We start from the raw sequence: 20,488 nt of genomic DNA, 5'->3' as shown, positions 1-20,488 counted from the left end.
TACTTCTTAAACTACATGCACAAATATTATTAACTATTTTTACTGTATACTTTTTGAGTAATCCAATATCAAAGTCCCTTCCAAACATTAAAAAAATCACCCTTTTCATATGAATTTGATGTGGGATGAAAATGATTTCACTTACACTGCTGAACCAAAAAGTGCGCAGTAGTCCAGTACTTCTTAAACTACTTTACTGTACACTTTTTGGTTCAATTTGTCAAAGTCCCTTCCAGACATCAACAATACCCTTTTCATTAAACTATGGAATAAATGCTTTGTTTTGTTTTTTTATTCCACATCAAAGTTAGACAAAAAGTGTGATTTATGAGAGTGGATTACTCAAAAAATATACATGTCTGCCACCTTCAGTTCATTACCCATACAGAGAAAAGTTGTTCTGTGACATAACCTGCTTTTGGATTCTTTTTTTTTTTTACCTTCATTTGAAAATAGCTTGCATAGAGACCAACAGGAAACACAGAGGGGAATTACCTGCAGCAAAGGCCCCTTGTCATGCATGTTAAGAGAGGTAGGTGTTAACATGCAGAAAACACAGCTGTTTAGAGAGATGATTTACTTCAGAATTTAGTTTTTAAGATATGAACAAGACTCTCTCTCCATTCAGTAGTTGATTTTCAGACTCATGTATTGCACACAAACTTGAGGATAACCTACTCGGTGGACCCACATAAAGGGTATTTATTTCATCATTGTCGCATTACTAACATGCTAAAATGATTGTACTCGATTGTACGTATTATATTCCTCCTGGTGGAAGTGTGACGCCTCATGTCATATTAGGTGTAATCTGCATATTTGTTAGGTTGACTTGAAATTGTAGCTGCTGTGGCAAACTTTCACTGATGAAAAGAATTTTGGCGCCATCTTGTGACAAACATACATGACTGCACTAAGTCCAAAACTCAGTCATTTGCAATTATATATAATACAAGGGTCATTCTCAAAATACGGTGACAAACGTGTCCCTACATTTTCCAGGCATGTGATAGCTTTAAAAAGTAATAAATCCTGCCTGGTTATGCCAGAAATAAGCATGATAATTTAAGTAGATTTTTCTGCAGTTTTGTCTTTTTAAATTTAATTTCAATTTCTTTGTATTAAAAAAAACAAACATGAAATGAAACCATGTGATAAGTTTAGAGGGGAAAAACAGTACTTGGTGGAGCTGTTAACAATTTATAGACATCTGAAATGTGACCCTGACAACACACTGCTTTTTGTAAGACAGAAGCCAACAAGGTTGGACACCACTGGTTTTATTTTTAACCATGTCTTGTATTTTAAAAGCTTGCATAGTGTCAAATCTTCATTTGAAAAGTAACTAAAAGAGTGTAGTGTAAAGTAAAAAAATGCAATATTTTCCTCTGAATTATAGTGGAGTGGAAATATAAAGTAGCATCAAATGGAAATACTCAAGTAGAGTAGAAGTACCTCAAAATTGTATTTAAATTCAGTACTTGAGTGTAAATGTACTCAGTTACTTACTTTCTACAGTGATGCCTGCTACAAAACGCAACAATTACTGTCATTACGTTGATTATTTTGACCAAATGAGAGTCAAAATTGGTTAATAAAGTCTCAATTTATGAACTCAATCATTGCCGCCCATTCTGCTCCTACGTCACGTCCAGGTTTTCTGTGGATGCGTTTCCAGGAGCAGGCGAGCGGGATCCATGGAAACAGGGACGTCAAAATAAAATGCAGAGCTCTTTCCCTCACATTAAAATGTCCTTAAACGTGTACATGTGTGAAACACAGCCCTACACACACAATACGAAATCAATACTTCACTACATATCAGTAGATTCTTCCTCTGTTCGCTGCTATTTAACGAACGTTTGGAACACATTTTATCGGTGAGGCTTTTATGTTGAAGGTCGTAACCGGATGTGTTTTGAATTTATGGTGAAAACTTTTGACTGTGACTGTATGGTTGGACTTGAATCACGTTATTTTGAGTGTGTCGACTCCGCAGATTTAGGAGGAAACAAGGCAGCAGTGAGGTGAGTCTACTGGATTTACCTTTAAAGTTTAAGCTGTGAGTTTGCTTCTCTACTTTTCCAGTTTGTCCTGGTTAGGGTTTTTTGCATGTTAAAGATAAGCTACTGTTTCAACAGGTAACATTAACGTGAATGTGAAATTAACAACATTGAAATCAGTGTTTTCAACTCTGGTGAATGACATTTCTGACACAAGACCACTTCCAGACTATTGACTAAATGCAGTGATCCATTGACCATTACTTTTGCAGTTATTGCAAAGTCATGGTGAACTAATTATGATTTTCTCTAGGTTAGTTAGCATAGCCTTGCGAATAACACCTGCTTTTGAGGGTGTGATCAGTGTATAATAATATATTGAATGAAAAATCTGTTTACAAGCAGGCGTGGCTTTTTAAAATGCAGGTATCCAGTATTTTATAGCCAACATTGACAGATTTTTAACTTAGTTTTAACTTTTTCTCAACAGCATTCTGTTTTTGCAGAGAGAGAGAGGAAGCCAGACTTTCCTGCAGAACTTGTTTTCACCTTTACGTTTGTGACATCAGTTCACAGGTATCCTGTAAAGTGGAAATAACCCTCACTTTGAGACACAGTCAAACTAAATCACAATGGGTCTGTTGTCTCTACACAAATCCAACATTATGTTTTTGTCAGATGAAATACAAATGAGAAAAATATGCCTGCTTAAAAAAGGATGAGAAGAATTGGTCAGTGTAAAGGACAATTAATAAACCTCAATCCTTGATATAAGTTACTGTAAATGTCTATAAGAAATGTATGATTCAAGGATAACAAGGAAGAAAAGCAGGTTCTTAATCATCAATAAAGTACCATATATGTGTGTGTGTGGGGGGGTGGGGGGGGGGGGAGTTTCAAGAGGTATTTTACTTCTAATGAGAAAAGAGTGAGAAACAATTTTTACTTACAGCAGCATATCTGGGGCTTAATTACTTAAATAATGCAAAGTGAGCATTAAGAGAAAAGCAAATATTTAAACAAAAGGTTATTATTTTGTCATTTTCTTATAAAATGGTAGCATTAAGTTGAGTACAAGCTGTGCAATTAATTCAGTTTTATGTCTTGAAAACAGTTTTTACTGGACACTCCTTACAAGCCACCATAACTACCACACCTCAGCTTGGCTTCTTAAATTACATCCAGTTTTCACATCACAGTAACCTGCTTCTTGCATTTGTGTTTGTGCTTTCCACAGAGAGATGTGGTGGGTTTTGTGGGTGCTCACTGCCTTGCTGGCTCTCTTCTGCTGTCTGGATGTATGGTACTTCCTACGGGTGCCTTTGGTGATCCTCCGCGCCTGGTTCCAGCCTCCAGTCTGGGATATCACAGCAGAGCAGATCGTGACAGGCCGCGTCACTCCCCGCGACATCGACATGTGCCACATGAACAATGCTCGTTACCTGCGTGAGTGTGACTTTGCCCGCTTCTCTCTCTACACACGTAACGGTGTGTTCAAGGCCCTGCGAGCCCTCGGAACCTCCATGGTGGTCGGGGCTACCACCATCCGTTACCGCAGGGCTCTATGTATCGGTGAAGGTTATGAGCTGAGGAGTCGGATCGTCACATGGGATGACAAAGCCTTTTTCCTGGAGCAGAGATTCGTGTCGACAAAGGATGGATTGGTGTGTGCTGTCATGTACTGCAAGCAGAGTGTCATACGCAGCAGCCCGGACAAAATCATGCAGCACCTGTGTAAGCGGAAGGTAAGGAAGGGTGTTTTTAAAGAAGCCAGTTGTCACAAATGCAAATAGCAAAAATATACAAATCCTCTGTCAATTAAAGGTACTTTACTTTGATACTATGGTTTACTTTTTGCAGGTGGAGTGCCCAGAGTTCCCAGAGGACCTTCAGCACTGGGTCAACTTCATCTCCGCCAGCAGCCAGGCCCTCAGGGCAGAGAGTGGACTAGAGGAGAAGAACAAATAAAGCTGGACATTGCACATGCAGTTATAAAGATTGGCTTTTTGTTTAGCCAACTAATTAACCTGCCAATGTATCAAAGTTATCTAAGGGAAAATTTTGTCCACTGTTGTCTGTCTTCAGTGATGACATTTACTTGACTTAAACACACTTGTGCCTACACTTCTGAAAACTAGCTTTACTTAGATCCCAATACATGTCACTGGAGTAACCAGCTAACCATGTCGATAGCAAGGTTGAAAATAATCCTCACTTACCGGTACAATAGAAAAGTAATATGATTGGATAAATTATATATTCTTGCAATCCTCACTTACTGGTACAATAGAAAAGCAATATGATTGTATAAAGTGTATGTTCTTGCACTATGGCAGCAATAAACCAATTCAGTTTTGAAGTCCTACTACATTCTTCTTCCCTCTTTATTATTGCATGGATGCAGTTATGAAACGATGAAGACAATATTGGCGAAAACACAGCTATCAGAAAAAGATGCAATGCAATAAACAAGAATTAAACCAAAGTTGTTTTGACAATGAATAGTTGGTTCAACACCCAACTGAAACAACAGACTTATGTTACACTACATGCATAAAAGTTTCACTTTTATCATGCTTTTTTCCCCAAAACAGTCATTTAGAGTGTGACAGTACCATTTTGTTTAAAAATGTTTTATGCCACAATGATTTAACTAATGACAACCACCACAGAAATGTGGCATTTGATTGAGTAGCCAAAAAAACAACAAAACAAAACAAATCGCTCAGCCGATATTATCGGCCAATATTTGATATAATATTTCAACCGGGCTAAATCAGTGAGATATGGGTTAAAAAATAAGTTAAGACAATTATTTGAGCAGTTGATACTGCAGTTTAGGGGCCCTGACCCCTCAACATACATCCCACAAGCCCATGCGTGTTACCCCTCTCACTGGGGTTAGTTGTATAGTAGCATTGCAACATTTCCATTTTGTTCTACATTCGTTCCAGTCATCAAGTTGCCCTGGTTTCTTGACACCTGGGGTGCATCTTGTTAACCAGAGGTTTCACTCATCACAGGCTTTACCTAAGGGTCCACTCCACCGGAAATTGAACCTACAATCGCCAAAGTCAGCAATGTTAACCACTGATCTATCCAGCTGCCACAGTGAGGAACAAAGACAGGATGAGGCAGATCCCAAAAAGTCGGCTGAATGGGAAGAACAAGGTTACCCATGTCCCTGAAGGTGTGCGATGGGAGTGGTAGGTGCTGATATTCGGTGATGGTAGGGTGAAAGGGATGAATTGAGCAGTCACTGCAGAAATCTTCCTGTGGTGCATTTGTATGATCACTGGTCTCTTCCCCTGGGGGAAAAGGGTTCAAATCCTGGTGTGGACAACTTCCATCTCCCACACATAGGCAAGTGGCCATCAGTGCCACCCACTGTGTGTGCACACCTTTATTAAAAAAAAAAAGTTTTTATTCTGCATGGGTCTCCACAAGTAGGAAGGTAGTAGTAGTATATTGGATGTTTAATGAGATATGATTTAATGTATGTAGTGTTAAATAGAAATAAAGTTCATATTAAAGCCACTGCAGAGGTAAGACACTTATAAATCTTACAACTTGTGCATCTGGTACACGAGTGGAATGACATACAATGAAGGTCTCTTATTGGAATTGAACCCAGGATGTCACCATTATGTGGCATGTGCAGTAACCACTCAACTACCAAGGAACTCTGTTTAATTATGTATTATTGTTGTATTGAATTAGCTTCTTTTACTTTTGTACATTGAATACTCCTTGTACAAAGATATAATAAAGTATATTTAAAAAATCAAGGTATAGTGTATATTTTTTCATGCCCCTGGTCCTCCATACCGTTTGAATCCACCAAAGGTTGGCTAAAACAACAATGTCATTTTAGCACAATCATCATCATATATAATGATCGACATTGCTGTACCGCCATAAAGTTCCACATCAACCTCATAGTTTAAAATTCAAAAGAGTAGTTATTGTCCTTTTTCACATTGATTATCAGTACTGAGAGTCAAAATCAAGTAAGTTTTTGTCTTCAGAGCCACAGGAGATTTGTGTCTTTCCTACATTCTCCATAAGTCATGCTTGCATAAGCATTTGACAAGTGTATTGCCCCAGTAACCTGTCTGCCAAGGCCTTGGAGCATGGCGAGGGGCACCCCATAAATGTTATGGATCTGAGAAGCACATGCACCATAACTACCATGTCTAATCTTTACCACATCTTAGCAATTCTTTTTTATTTCAAAGATGTAAAATTCAGGGATTTGCAGTTCTGGAATTCTTCATTAACAGGATTAAAATAGCCTTTTACATTTATTCACGTTTTTATGATTTTTTGCTATTTGAGGATTCATGTTAATAGCAGAAAGCACAGAATAAAGCGTCTGATTGATGATGATGACGTCAATCGCTGAATCTTGAAACGTGTAACCATGCCGACAAGCCAACCAACCGCGTTGAGCGTCGTCACAGTCCCGGAAGTCGTGTTCATTCATTCTACCGGTTTCCTGAAGTTGAATCGCATCCAATGTTAGCACTCTCTTCTGGACGCACAGTAAGTTTTTACAGTCACGACAAGATCATTTTACGCTCTCTATATTTTCCCTCTTGACTGTAAGGAATAGCGGATGCACGCTTCCGCTGCTGGAGTGTGTTTATTACGCCGAGGCCACCAACTTACTGGTGGCTAGCAGCTAAGCTAACAGATTTGGCTGTGACAGCAGGTTGCGCCCCGTTCATCTGAATGCAGCGGTGTTACCTTCCTGCTTCGTCCAAGGTTGAACTGGATGATTGTGGCAATATACAGCTTCCGTATTTTGATTTAATTCAATATATTTTCGGTTTAACGAGTGAAACAAAAAACACAGACTTGTTTCACTGTGCATCTGCATTGTCATTGATGAGGTCAAAGGTGCATTTTTAGTTGGATAGTGAGAGTGCTGATGAATTTATGAAACAATAACTGCTTTACATTAGTGTGTTTGAGATTAAGTTATTGTGGGCTGTCATAAAAACTCTGCTGTGTCAGTCACATGGAGGTGTTTGTGTGTGTATATATATATGTGTGTGTAATTGAACTTTAAAGTTGTCTTAATAATGTTTGTATTGTTTCAGAGAGATGTTGCTGCTGGCGCTGGGAGTCCTCCTCCTGCTCTTCTGCAGTGTGGATGTGTGGTACTTCCTACGCGGGGCCCAGGTTTTCTTCCAGGCATGGTTCCAACCCCGAATATGGGACATCCTAGCAGAGCAAAGTATTGATGGCATGGTCCTTCCCCACGATTTGGACTATATGGGCCACATGAACAACTCCCGATACCTAAGGGAGTGTGACTTTGCCCGCTTCCACCATTACATGCGAAATGGACTGTTCATGGCCTCACACAAACTGGGGGCCAAGATGGTGGTAGGGGCCTCCACCATTCGCTACCGACGCTCTTTGGCCTTCGGCGAGGCTTTTGAGATTCGGACCAAAGTGGTGGGATGGGACGAGAAGGCCTTTTACTTGGAACAGCGCTTTGTGTCCAAGAAAGATGGTTTTGTCTCTGCAATTATGCTCTGCAGGCAGAATGTCGTGCGCTGCAGCCCGGAGACGATCATTGAGTTTGTCTGCAAAAGGAAGGTGTGATAACAGGAGATGGATTAAAGTATTTGTTTTTTTTATTATTGACTAACATGGCATTTGTTTTGTTTTCATGTTTATGAGTAGAAGTGAGGGGAGAGAGATGGTAATGACGTGCAAAATAAGTGCTTGGCCAGGGACAATGCTGTTCATGGTAGACACTTTAACCCAATTATAATTCATGAATCACTACTGACAAATATCCATGAATAGTTTATGAAACCTAAGGTGACAGCTGTAAATGTCTTGTTTAGAAACACACATTCAAAAGCCAAAGATTTTAAGTGTACTTTCACACAAGACAAAGGAGAGCATTAAATGCCCAACTTTGAGAAGCTGGTATTTAGGATTGTTGGTTTGTTTTCCTTTAAAAAAAACAACTTTAAGTTCTCCTCCACTCAAAAGTTTTGCTTCTTGTTGCTTCAGTTGCATGTTTGAGCTTCACTGTGCAGAATGATGTATGTCCAGTTTGACATGAGAAGGCTGTTTTCATGTACTGTAGAGGAAAGTTTCTCTGTGCTCATGTTAAATGAATGAGTTAAGGATTTTATAACATTTTATAAAGCCCATGTTTAAGTTTTTCATAGATGTGTTGGAACATGTCTGAAGGGGACCTTTCAATTATTCATTTATAATCTAAATTGTTTCACGTTTCTTCTCATTTTGTTTGTGTGTGCAGATTGAGTGCCCGGAGTTTCCCGAAGACCTCAAACACTGGATCAGCTTCATTTCAGCCAGCAGCCAGGCTCTGAGAGCAGAGAGCGGACTGGAAGAAAAGAACAAGTGAAGCCACACCATGTACCATGAGTGTAGTCCCACATATCATTTGCATTGCACGCACATATACAGTAACCATACAAGCACACACACACAGTTAAACACTGTAGAGAGTTTTTAGTTGACTTAAAAGATTCCACTTATTTGTTTTGGGTCTATCCTGCTGTACCTGTTGTGTGTATTTTTGTATGTGAACAGAAATACTTCAGAGAGCTTATTATAAAAACTTGAACTTGTAAGATATTCCATGTTTAAAAATGCAGTTGTGCATTGGAATCATAATGAAAGTTGTTTTCTCAGAAGAAAGTCACACAAGTACCTAGCTTTATCCTTGCAGCTTATTTAGTAGTTGACTGTGAATAGACTGGCTTTAGGCATCTTCATTATCATTTAGCGAAACCCTAACTTCAGATATGCATGTAGAGCCAAAAGATAATCTTCCACATCAATGACATCAGTGCATGTTTTGAAACAAACAGAATAATTTTTTGTGCCTGTTTCTCTCAATTAATTGTTGACAGTTACAATTTCAGTTACAGATGAACTTTTTACAAAAATGTAGGTGATGAAATACTTGAATGGGACCTCATGAACATGTACTGACTGCTGTTTTAATCTATCCATTAGCATTTTGCACAAGTCGTCCCGAATGAGCAGAAAAACGCAATTCCTGTTAACAATCTGAGGAGGATTATTTGATTTTGAGGGATCCATTTATCAATACAGTATTATTTTTGTTTGTGCATTTAAAGGGGGGGATGCTTGACTGGAATTGCATGTAATTTTAGCAGAATGTGCTTGAATCCAAATTGACAGGCATAATAAGCAAAAGATTATAAGAGGTTGCTGGCAACTTTTCAAAACCTGCAACGCACAATAAACAGAACGTTAGGATGATGCTTGTTTTCACCGAGACAGGCTTTTGAAATCTGGAACCTTCCCTTTAATGCATAAAAGCTTTATTTTGTGACCAAAGTAATGTATTATTCTGAAAGGAGGAAAAATGAAGTCCATTTAAAAAAAAGATGTATGTTTAAATGTCATTTATGTTATTAATGCACTGATAACAAAGTACTGTTTAAGGCTTGAAAATATGCATTGTCCTTTTATTTTCCACTTATTTATGATCATTGAAATGTGTTAATGTACCAGACATTATTTATTGTATTAATTACTTGAAGGCATTTTAATTAAAAATGCTTTGGAAACCATGTTTGGGTGATTGGACCTCAGCGATGTGGCCTGCCTTACATATGTTTTTGATACAGTAATAACCTGAACTACTAATGTACTGTAGTTTATGGGCTTATACTGAGTATGGACCAGGATGTTCATCATTACCTATATGCAGCTCAATTCCACTATTCAGTCTGTATGAGATCGCTACTGGTACAGTCAATATACAGTCTATGCTCCAGACAAACATATCTACGACACTTTTTTTTCTGACTTGAAGAATGTCTTTCTCAGATTGGCCCTTAGTGATTTGTTGCATTCCTTGGTTGGGCCTTTTGGGAGTAGAAGAATATAATTAAATACATTTGCTGTTTAATTGTGACATACTTTTACTGGATTGGAGTATTTCCAATTCTGCTTCTTCTACTCCACAACATTTTAGAGAGAAATGTTGCACTACTATATAACACACAACACAGCCAAAATATATATTTTTGATTGCTATATTTGCAGCGCATAAAATGTTTTTTTTTTAATATAAAAAACTCCTAACTGTACAGAAAATAAGCGTCCATGGAAGAAGATGCGGATATTTATTTTCAGCTGAGTCAAAGCACAGAGATGACTGTCCACAAAGTTTGGTTTCCTCCATTAGGTATGTGGATAAAAAAGGTAGACATAATAGGTGATTCAATACCAACTCACTTTTGGTGTCCAACCAATGTAACACCAACTAAACTTACTTTGAAAGGAGCAAAAATGTCTTGTCACGGTCGCCTCAAAACCATGACAAATAATGCGAGGTGACACAAGACGTTAAAGTAAGGAAATCCTAATTTATTTGAATTAACTCACAACCAAATATCAAAAAATGGTATGAAGTGTGGCAATCAGTAAATCAGTAGTGTTAGTGTGCATGATTGTCAAAATAGTGAATGATGTGTTGTAAGGTGGAAACACCATCAAATAAACAAAAGTAAAGAGCGTGGAAAGTAGAGAGGAAAGTTTCCCCGTGTCCTCTCTCTCATCCCAGAGCTTGTGAGGTGTGCTCTTGTAGTGATTGGACCACAACTGAAACATAAATTACAAATTTGTTCATTTTAATTGGTTTATATTTTGTTTATTTGCTGTGTGACATCACACTAGCAGAGCCCAGAAAAAAACTAGTATGCTGCTTTTTGAATGTCCAATCCATACTGGAGGCCCGATCCATTTTAGGCATATGCAATGAGCAGATGATTATGGTTAGGGGTAGCATCAAGTATCTCCAGTGGGTGTCTTGTAGCATTTTGTACATTTGCAGAATGGATCAGGCAGCCAGTGAGAAGGGTAAGCAACTTACAGACTCAGCCTAACCATACACAACACACCCACTTTACTACAGGACACATCTGACCCTTAACCCCCTCCTCATGCCTAAATCTAACCAAGTGGGGGTGTCATGTAGTAAAGTGGATGTGTTGGATGGATACTGCAAATCCGTGCTGCAGCTGAAGCTGGATCTACTTACAGCCGGCTTCACACATAAGTGAATAGAAGAGTGACTTCTCTACTAGTATTCTTCTATCTAGCCGCCTACCCTCTCTGGAAGATCAACCATTGGGCAATAGAAAAGTGTGTCACTTGTGATATGAATGCATGAAGGGAACTTTGCCACCATGAATGTATAAAGAGAACTGAATACAGCATCAGAGGCGGGATCCAATTCATTGCCAAGAACGTTGCCCAGTGGCACATGAAGCCAAAAATGCCACTTCCTGAAAACATACTGCATAGAGCATGCTCACAAGAGACTTCCACTGGCCAAGACCACTAACTCCCAGTTTATCCCTGGGGCTAACTTGAATGAAGTTAAATTGGTTAAATTGTGCAGCTCTTCTAAACTTTCAAAATATAATAGGGCTGAATGGATCAAATTCCGTCATTTTGTGATGGAATTGTGCCACGAAGAAAAATGTATCCGCTGATTTACAGACGTTTCTTTCACAGTGTAAGCCTATGGGAAAAACATCTTCAAAGCCTGGGGCTCTTCCTGTATCCAGTTCTCTTTACATCCTGGTCTCCCGACACTAGGTTTGTAATAATCATAATCAAATGCAAGAGCTTTCATCAGCAAGCCATAGGCTTAATCATCATTGTGTTACCTCATTAATTCAAATTAACATATTTGACTTTACAACTTAAATGAGGGAGGAAGAAAAAGCCATTGTAGGATTTGAATGTGGTAAATATAATTTTTTTGCGGAGAAAACAAATTATTACTGAAAGCACAGTATTATTATTATTATTATTATTATTATTATTATTATTATTATTTTGTACATGTACTTATATTTTTACATGTCTGGAGGATCTGGATCTTTAAATATTAAATATAGTTTAAATGGCTTTATTTTGAAGCGACTTCACAGCTGACCACGCCCCCTCAGTTAACTTCCTGTAAACAAAGAAGCAAACAAACAACAACAAATATGAATTTTAAAAAAGAATAACCACTAATTAATCTGGTGGCGTTTGTCTGTCTATCAGGTTATGGCAAGTTATTTAGCAGCTAATATACAGCAATACCCACTTTTTCCTGTGCACAGTGAACACAGCCTGTGACAACCAGTCTGTGTCCACTGAATCTGTACCCTGTCTCATCAATCACGGTGGTCACACATAATGCCAAAATGTGACGTTACTGTTGTATTACGCCAAATAACAACACGTACACACAGTTTAAGGCTCTATCTCCACATTTCAGTACTGCATATCTGCCTTTACACATGTTTTCTGTAAACATTTTCCAACATGTAAAATGTGTTTAGAAGTAATTCAATGAACTGACTTTACAAGGACTTTAAATATTAAATAGCGTTTAAATTGCTTTTATTTTGAAGCGACTTCCCAGATGACCACGCCCCCTTCGTTAACTTCCGGTAAACAAAGCCAGGTTCCTGACTCTTCTCTACTCTTCCTCACCCGTCTCACTGTTTGTCAATGTCTGACCATGGTAATTTATCACTCTATTTTTCAATTGACATACATTTCATCACTTGAAGTGAATGTATGTCAATTGAAAAATTCACATGGTCCATGTGTATGCGTCACACACGGTAGCAGTGTATGAATTTCCCCGGTGAGGACCTTTCCACTGAAGTGTGTGTGTGCAATGTGCATATTAGCTTCATATTAGCATATTAGTTTAGAGATTAGCCCCCTGGCTAACTGGATTATTAGATGCAGTGTTAATGGTTAGGGTAAGGGTTAAGGTTTCAATCCAACATTTGTTCAAATACTGAATATAAATTGTACAGTGATGTCAATGGTATGCTAATAGGCGTTAGCATTATGGGTCCCAACGAGGGGGGCAAAATTCAGGTTTCAAATTTAAGTGAGACTTATTGATATTTCAAGTCATTTTTTTGTTCAAACAATTATGATGAATTTAGGAGTTAAAATTACGTCTCTAGACCCCCTAGCTTTTGCTATTTGTTCCTGATCTGCATTGTCTTTGGCTTTTCCGTTGTCCTCCAGATCAATAGTTCAGTCATGTCCCTCAAGGCAATCATGATTTTCTGATTCCTCACTGAAGGAAGAATAGGAGAAATTTTCCTTTTCAGAGGCAATGGACTGCTCCTCAACATCCTCAGCAACCTCCTCCTCCTCCACATCTTCCTCTTCATACTGGAAATGTTCCAGTATGAATCCTTCCTTAATCTCCCTGTTAATCTCTTCATGAGTATCCTCTTCATCCTCAGTGTCCCATGGAGAGCTCAGGGCCTCTTCAATGTCCTCTTCAAAGTTAGAACATTTCTCCAACTTCTCTCCTCCATTATCTGTCTTTGTGAGGTCTTCAAATACCTCCTCAATCTATTCCTCGAGGTAATCCTTTGTTTCTTTTGGGAGAAAGGAGGACTTGTATAAAAGTGCTTGTTGTGTGGTTGGAGCTTCTTTCAAGGAGGAAAGCGTATAAACTGTCAAAGTCAGCGTTTATTTGCAGATTTGCTGCTTCTTACAAATATTAACATGAATAACTTGCACACATTCTTTTTTTGTGGACCCAGCATCAAATTCAAATTATCCGTAAGCTTTATGGAAACGTGCAGAAATACGGATGAAATGAACGCAGAGCATGGACAGAAGGCTCCGTCCTTATCCGTATCCGTATTTAACGTTGAGCAAATGGGCCTTTAGAGTGTATATATCATATATAGAGAGATAGTATCAATGTAATTTATATATATATTATACATATATATTCATAAGCATTTTAATCACTTCCATTTATTTTTAAATTATTATTTTTTGACTTCCATCCTTGAGGCCGCTTTTCTTAAATGATAAATTGCAATTTTGTGTTGTGAATGATGAATGAATGTTAGACGGAGAAAATGGTTGTTTTCATTATGTCACGACTGTTTTAATAAACTTGACTTTAAATTAATCAAATCATTTGATAATTTATCACTCTATTTTTCATTTCATATCCATTTGTACCCCTCTTTTTCGGTTCACATGGATTTGTCATCACCTCCAATTTTATCAATTAATTTTTGTAACTTCCACCCCTCATACACATCTAGAGGATTTTAAATGGCTTTTATTTTGAATTGTAAGGATTCGAATGTGGTAAATATCCTTTTTTGTGGAGAAAACATACCATATGCAAATTATTATTGAAAGCAGAGTATTGTTTTTGTGCATGTTCTTCTTATATGTTTACACATCTGGAAGATCTGGATCTTTAAATATTAAATAGCGTTTAAATGTCTTTTATTTTGAAGCGACTTCCCAGCTAGCCGCGCCCCCTCCGTTCACTTCCTGTAAACAAAGCCTGTGTCGGTCTCACTGGTTCCTGACTCTTCTCCACCCTTCCTCACCAGTCTCACTGTTTATCTGACGATGGCTCAGGCCGGTGTGGTGCTGGACAAGGACCAGTTCAACTGCTCGGTATGTCTGGACGTGTTGCGGGACCCGGTGACCATCCCGTGCGGACACAGCTACTGCTCGGATTGCATCGAGAACTACTGGGACCAGGACGACTACCTGGGGGTCTTCGTGTGTCCGCAGTGCAGGCAGAGCTTCAACCCGAGGCCCTCACTCGCCAGAAACACCATGTTGGCCGACGTAGTGGAGAGATTTAAAAAGACTGGACTGCAGGAGGCCACGCAAACACCCGCAAACCAAAGTTTTGCCGAGGCGGACGACGTGGAGTGTGATGTTTGCACTGGGAGGAAAAACAAAGCTGTCAACTCGTGTCTGGTGTGTCTGGCGTCCTACTGCGACGTCCACGTCCAGCCTCACTACGAGTCCGCTGTTTTCAAGAAGCACAAGCTGGTTTCAGCCACCAAAAAGCTCCAGGAGACGATCTGTCCTCAGCACGGGAAGTTGCTGGAGGTTTACTGTCACACGGACAAGCAGTGCATCTGTTACCTGTGTCTGACAGACCAGCACAAAGGACACGACACGGTGCTGGCTGAGGCTGAGATACAACAAAAACAGGTAATCATGTTGTCTGATCGAGTCAAGACAGGACGCCTGACAGCTGCTCAAACACTTTAAATACAGTAAGGGGTCGAAAGTTACAGTGCATTTACTCAGGTGTAGTACTTTGCTTGAGTATATCCATTTTATGCTACTTTATACTTACACTCCTACAATTCAGAAGGAAATGTTGTTCTTTCTACTCAGCTACATTTATTTGACAGCTTTAGTTACTTTTCAGATGCACATTTGACACCATGGGTAGTATAACAAGCTTTTTAAATACAACACATGTTAAAAGTGAAACCATTCAACCTTTTTGTCTTTTGACATCTTACAAACACCAGCGTGTAGTCACATTTCAGATGTCTATTAATTGTTAACAGCTGCACCAAATAGTGATTTCCCCTCTAATCTTCTCACATGGTTTCATTTCAATAAATGTTCAAATGATCCAATATTTGACTAAAAGTTCAAAGTTCAAAGACAAAGTCCAAAAACTGTAAACACATTTCTGTATTTGAATTGTGTTTTTTCCTCTCCTATTAATCATCTCACCACCCCTCCCCTCACATTTACCTGGTGACCTTTTGGAGTGGCCCGACCCCTAAGTTGAGAAACACTGGACTAAACTAGCTACCTGTATATAAAGTAATGTAAACTAGCTCCACCTCCAGCAGCTACAACAGTAACATGCTGCTCTAACACTGATGCTTTAGGATTAATAATCTAATGATGTCATATATAATAATATATCAGTAAGAGGGACCAAAACACTACATTTACTGTAATACTTAAACTACATTTTGCTGCTAATACCTTTTTTTTTTACTAGATCAAACTGATAATTCATATGTACTTTAACTAACATAAGATTTTTCATGACTTTTATTGTAATGGAGTATTTTTTACATTGGCCACTGAGGAAAAATACATTTTTAAAATTTAGACCCAATGCAATTTGGATGAATCAGAACTGGAGAAATCTCCACTTTTAAAGTTTTCACAAGCAGAATAAGGTTTCACAAATCTAACAGGACATTCATATAAGGAGGTCATATAAATCTGATGCAGACTTGGTTGAACGTTAATTGTTGCATCTAGTTTGAAAACTGAGTATTAAACAGCTGGAAGGCTTTAACTATGATATGTACAACCTGTTTCACAACTTTAAGTGCTGCAACAAATTAGATTTGACTGATATCTCACGTGTTCCTCTGAGATGACTGAATCACAGGCCTTAGCATGTATAGGAACATACTGTAAACTATGAATGTCACATTTCAGTGAAGTAAAATGAACTGTAAGCTTAACATTTTTCCTCAGAGGCAGCTCGGCGACATGAAGCAAAGCTCTCAGCTGAGAATCCAGCAAAGAGAGAAGGATGCCCAGGATTTGAGACATGCCATCTTTTCTCTCACTGTAAGTGTCATCCACCAGTTTGATCTTATGTATAAAAGCTGCTACCAGTTCATCATGTTATTTTATCACCAGACTCTCTCTACTGCCACACTCTATAACACACTCTCAAAGTAGCAGATGGTTGTTTCAATTTACTGTCTGAACTTCTTAAGAAATTCCTTGTTGTGTGTCTCCCTCTAGCGCTCTGCTCGGGCAACATCTGAAGAGAGCGATGCCGTCTTCACTGAACTGATTCGCTCCATTGAGCTGAAGCGGTTCGAGGTGAGAGAGCTGATCAGAGCCCAGGAAAAGACGGTCGTCAGTCAGGCCGAGCAGCTGCTGGAGAAGATACAGAAGGAGATCGCTGAGCAGAAAAAGAATGAGGCTGAACTCGACAAACTGTCTCGCACTGAAGACCACATCCATTTCCTTGATGTAAATACTTGTTTTGGAAAGTCTTTGTTACATGTTAAATAGAAACAAAAGTCTTCAGGGTTATTTGTGGCAGTTTTCAGATTTTCAGGGACAGTAACTTAACTACAAATGGCGTCTGTGTTTGTCATACTAGAGCTGTCATTCGCTCCAACCTCCACCAGTGCTGTCAACTTTGCCTTCAATCACCATGGACCCCAACCTCACCTTTGGCCCTGTGATGACAGCTGTGTCAGATTTTAAAGGACTGTTGCAGGAGGTCTGCCAGGGAGGATTTGTCAGCATCTACGAAAAAGGTAAAGAAGAAAGGGTAGCTATTAGAGTTTTTATCTGACATAACGGACTCTCTTATCTCTGTTGATGTGAATTGTCTTTCTTTTATACTTTTGTAGTGAGAGATGTAGTCATTGTTGGGGCTCCACATCCCGGTGTTCAGTTAGATAATACACAGCCTGCTGATACTGCGTCAACTTCACAAATGGAAGCAACACTAGGTGAGTCTATAAACCAGTTCATGCTCGTCTATAAAATATGTTTTACTGAATTTATGGCAAAACACCCAAAAATGCATTGAAGACGCTCTGAGATCCAGTCCCTTAAACCACTTTTAGTATTGAGGGATGCATTTGAATTGCTCAGTATGAAAGTAAATGCATCTCTAATCACTTTTAATCACATATAGATATTGATATATACATCAGCTGATAAATAAGAAGACATTTTATACTGAAAAGCTAAATTAGGTTTGAGGCAGTTTAAAAGTGTTGTCATTACATCATTTGTCCACCAGAGAGTGCTGACAAGTTGATTTTGAACTTTCTCATGGTTACAATTATTTTAAAGAAACAACCAAAGGATTCATATGAAGATTGTTTGTTCATGTAATAGCTACAAAAAAAATACACTATTGGCTGATATATTGTTCTCTATGGAGGCCAAACAGGGCTTCAGAAAGCAAATTCATGCTCTTAATGAAATAATTGGTGCTCTTGGTTTGCTGGTTTTATCTATATTGCCTGTCCCCCTCCTGCAGAGGGCACAGCCAGGGTTTGATTAGCTGTGCGTATCTATGAAGCACTGCAGCAGCCTGAAGCTGGGTTTTATGAACTGTAGAAGACATCTGCAAGTACATGAAAGTTTTTATGGCAAAAAAATCAGTTATCCAGCTGAATATGTTTAAGGGATCACAAGGGATAACACAGTCTCATTCTTACTTGACAAAACCCAAAGTATAAGAGTCCATATCTTAAATAAAGATCAGAATAAAGCCTTATTAAATCCAAATATTCCACAGTGAGGGAGTATGCAGAATGAGAGGATGGCATGAGGGTGAGGGTGTTAAATTGGGAGTACAAATGATTAAACCGAGAGCACGATAGGTTGAATATAGGTAGATGTGTTTTTTCTCCATGTCCCATCTCGGGCTGTGAAGTAGATTTTTAAACGTTCAAATGTCTTAGTATCTTAGTATCTTCCTAAAAATCCATGATCTGTCCGGCTGTAGTGGTAACAAAGTGGCGTTTCAGATTGAATATTAGGCTGTGATGTTTACACACACATTAAATATAAATGTGGCATCTTGATCTGGATATAATCTAGATAAACTCAGTCTGTGTACAAGACCAAACAGCATGTTGATTTCAATAGTGGAGTTTGCTGATTCTGCACAAGCGTGAGGATGACCACTGCCCAGCTGCTGTTTCTGACACTTTAGACAGCTGAGACTCTGCAGTAATGTTGCTGTTTGCTCTCTTTGTGCTTGCAGTTGTCCCTCCACCTGGACTGGACCACAGTCCTGTGAGCCCTCTCAACCCTTTCCTCAATCCAGGACCTGTTTTACCCACGTTTGCCTTCTCACCATTTGGTAATTTTAACCCTAACCCTTATCAAAAAATAATAATATTAGTAAATAAATAAAACAGTGTGTAGAGCTCATTTTATTGCAACCAAATGCAAACAGTATCAGAAATGTTATGATTTCAGTGAAAGAGAGTAACAAACATTTTCGATTTATTTCGCATTTCTCTAAATGACAGCTTATTTTTATTTTGTGTAGCTTTTGATTTTAGACCAGTCAAACTTCAGTTTAGATGCCAAGGTGTTCAAATTTTCTTAAACAGCCTGCAAAATGTCTGCCAGTCTGCCCAGTTGTGTCAAGCCAATTCCACTGTCACGTCATAATCAGATGGATTGTAGAGATGGGAACATTTCCCACATTAACCAGTCACACACACACGTCAACATTCATGCCACAAAGACTGTTAGCATACGATTACAGAGTTTATCATGTAACGATTAAAACATTGTACCTGAATGTTGATGTGAATGCTACTAAGAAGTGGATAATTACGATAACTCTGATGTGACATGAACGCAACATCAGCCTACTTTGTCAATGTCATCCTACTTGGGCCAATTTATATTATTTATTATTATTATTATTTATACAGATAGGAGTCGTACAAAAAGTAGATCATATTATCAGAACCTGCCAGGAAGAATTTTAACCTGCCAGTTTAAATAAAAATGTCCCAATCTGCCAATGCTGGTAATATAGTGAAATATTTAAAAATGCAATCTTGAGCTTTTCAATGTGGTGATGAAATGAACCTGTCATCCTATTAAATGTATTTATATTAGTTTATTTGACAGGCACAATGCACATTTAGCTACAGTACAGGAAAAAGGAACTTTAAATGAGTTCCTCCTCAAAGCCTCATTTACATATTTTCTTCCTAGTTTTAAAAAAGAATCACAAAATAGAAGAATAGAAGAAACGAAACCAAAATGTGTTAAAATACATCTAACTGGAAAAATAATATGACTGACGCTGTTTGTGGTCAGCTGCATGTTTGTGAGCTCTCCTCAAACCTGTCATCATTTCTGTTGCCGTCAGAGTGCTCTTAACTAATTCCTGCTCCATCTGTTCAGGTTCTAAACTCTCGTCAGGAACCAGGCAGAGGCACCTTCAGCGGCGAGCTCACCCCAGGAGGAAATAGACTTCTAGTGGACATCGAGATCAACATTTCACATGCACAAACATAAGCTGAACGTTATCATTCTGAAGTGCTTTCACAGATGTGCACTGACACTAGTGAATTTGTACATTTAATATTTCATCTTTTAGTATTAGTTTTTTACCAACCAGCTGTACGTATGTGCAAAAAGAGGACGAAAGAGAGCATCACGCACTCTTATAGTGCCACACTGACAATGTACTTACTTGATTAAGTATTAACTAGCATAAAGCAGGACTCAACGATAACTCACTTCAGTATTGACAATGGAACTGCCTTGAAACACACAATGGTTTTAGTTTTTATGACGATATGCTTTTATAATTATTTTCCTTTTTTTTTAAAAGGCGGAACTCTGCAAACTATCATTTCTGTACAAAAACATGTAATATATTGTGATTTGTGACGTGCTGACATTAAAAAGCAAACACACTTGTACATACTAGTCGTTCTCCAGGGTGGTGTTTATTTGCATGCTAGCTGGTTTACTTTGGACAAATATGGACCTCAAGTGGAACAACAGGTTGACTTTACATACACAAAAACACAGCAGTACTTTTGTGTTCAGTGTAGCATGATGTATGAACTCTAATCTTCCCTCAT

General features: G+C 38.5%; 3 protein-coding genes across 4 annotated transcripts; all 3 read left to right on the top strand.

Moving 5' to 3' along the window:
* The first annotated feature begins 1,994 nt into the window (after positions 1 to 1,994).
* On the top strand, positions 1,995 to 4,362 carry LOC128368922 (protein THEM6-like). 2 transcript variants are annotated; one of them, XM_053329844.1, is made up of 3 exons: positions 1,995 to 2,027; positions 3,241 to 3,748; positions 3,864 to 4,362. In XM_053329844.1, the coding sequence occupies exons 2-3, from the start codon at positions 3,245 to 3,247 to the stop codon at positions 3,969 to 3,971; spliced, it is 612 nt and encodes a 203-aa protein (XP_053185819.1). In that variant the 5' UTR covers positions 1,995 to 2,027; positions 3,241 to 3,244; the 3' UTR covers positions 3,972 to 4,362. The 2 variants fall into 2 exon arrangements, with proteins under 2 accessions (XP_053185819.1, XP_053185818.1); XM_053329843.1 differs by lacking the exon at positions 1,995 to 2,027 and adding an exon at positions 2,111 to 2,141.
* Positions 4,363 to 7,112: 2,750 nt separating this feature from the next.
* si:ch73-52e5.2 (protein THEM6) lies at positions 7,113 to 8,448 on the top strand. The gene is made up of 2 exons (XM_053330169.1): positions 7,113 to 7,613; positions 8,293 to 8,448. Exons 1-2 carry the CDS (start codon positions 7,113 to 7,115, stop codon positions 8,398 to 8,400), a joined length of 609 nt encoding a protein of 202 aa, XP_053186144.1. The 3' UTR covers positions 8,401 to 8,448.
* A 5,986-nt stretch (positions 8,449 to 14,434) lies between these two features.
* ftr67 (finTRIM family, member 67) lies at positions 14,435 to 20,305 on the top strand. The gene is made up of 7 exons (XM_053329353.1): positions 14,435 to 15,053; positions 16,362 to 16,457; positions 16,638 to 16,871; positions 17,005 to 17,164; positions 17,261 to 17,362; positions 18,634 to 18,732; positions 19,800 to 20,305. The coding sequence occupies exons 1-7, from the start codon at positions 14,454 to 14,456 to the stop codon at positions 19,865 to 19,867; spliced, it is 1,359 nt and encodes a 452-aa protein (XP_053185328.1). The 5' UTR covers positions 14,435 to 14,453; the 3' UTR covers positions 19,868 to 20,305.
* Positions 20,306 to 20,488: the final 183 nt, after the last annotated feature.

Source organism: Scomber japonicus, chromosome 12, assembly GCF_027409825.1.
Source record: "Scomber japonicus isolate fScoJap1 chromosome 12, fScoJap1.pri, whole genome shotgun sequence".
NCBI lineage: Eukaryota > Metazoa > Chordata > Actinopteri > Scombriformes > Scombridae > Scomber > Scomber japonicus.
Note: the sequence above shows the minus strand (reverse complement) of the source record. Positions and strands in the feature narration are given on the sequence as shown.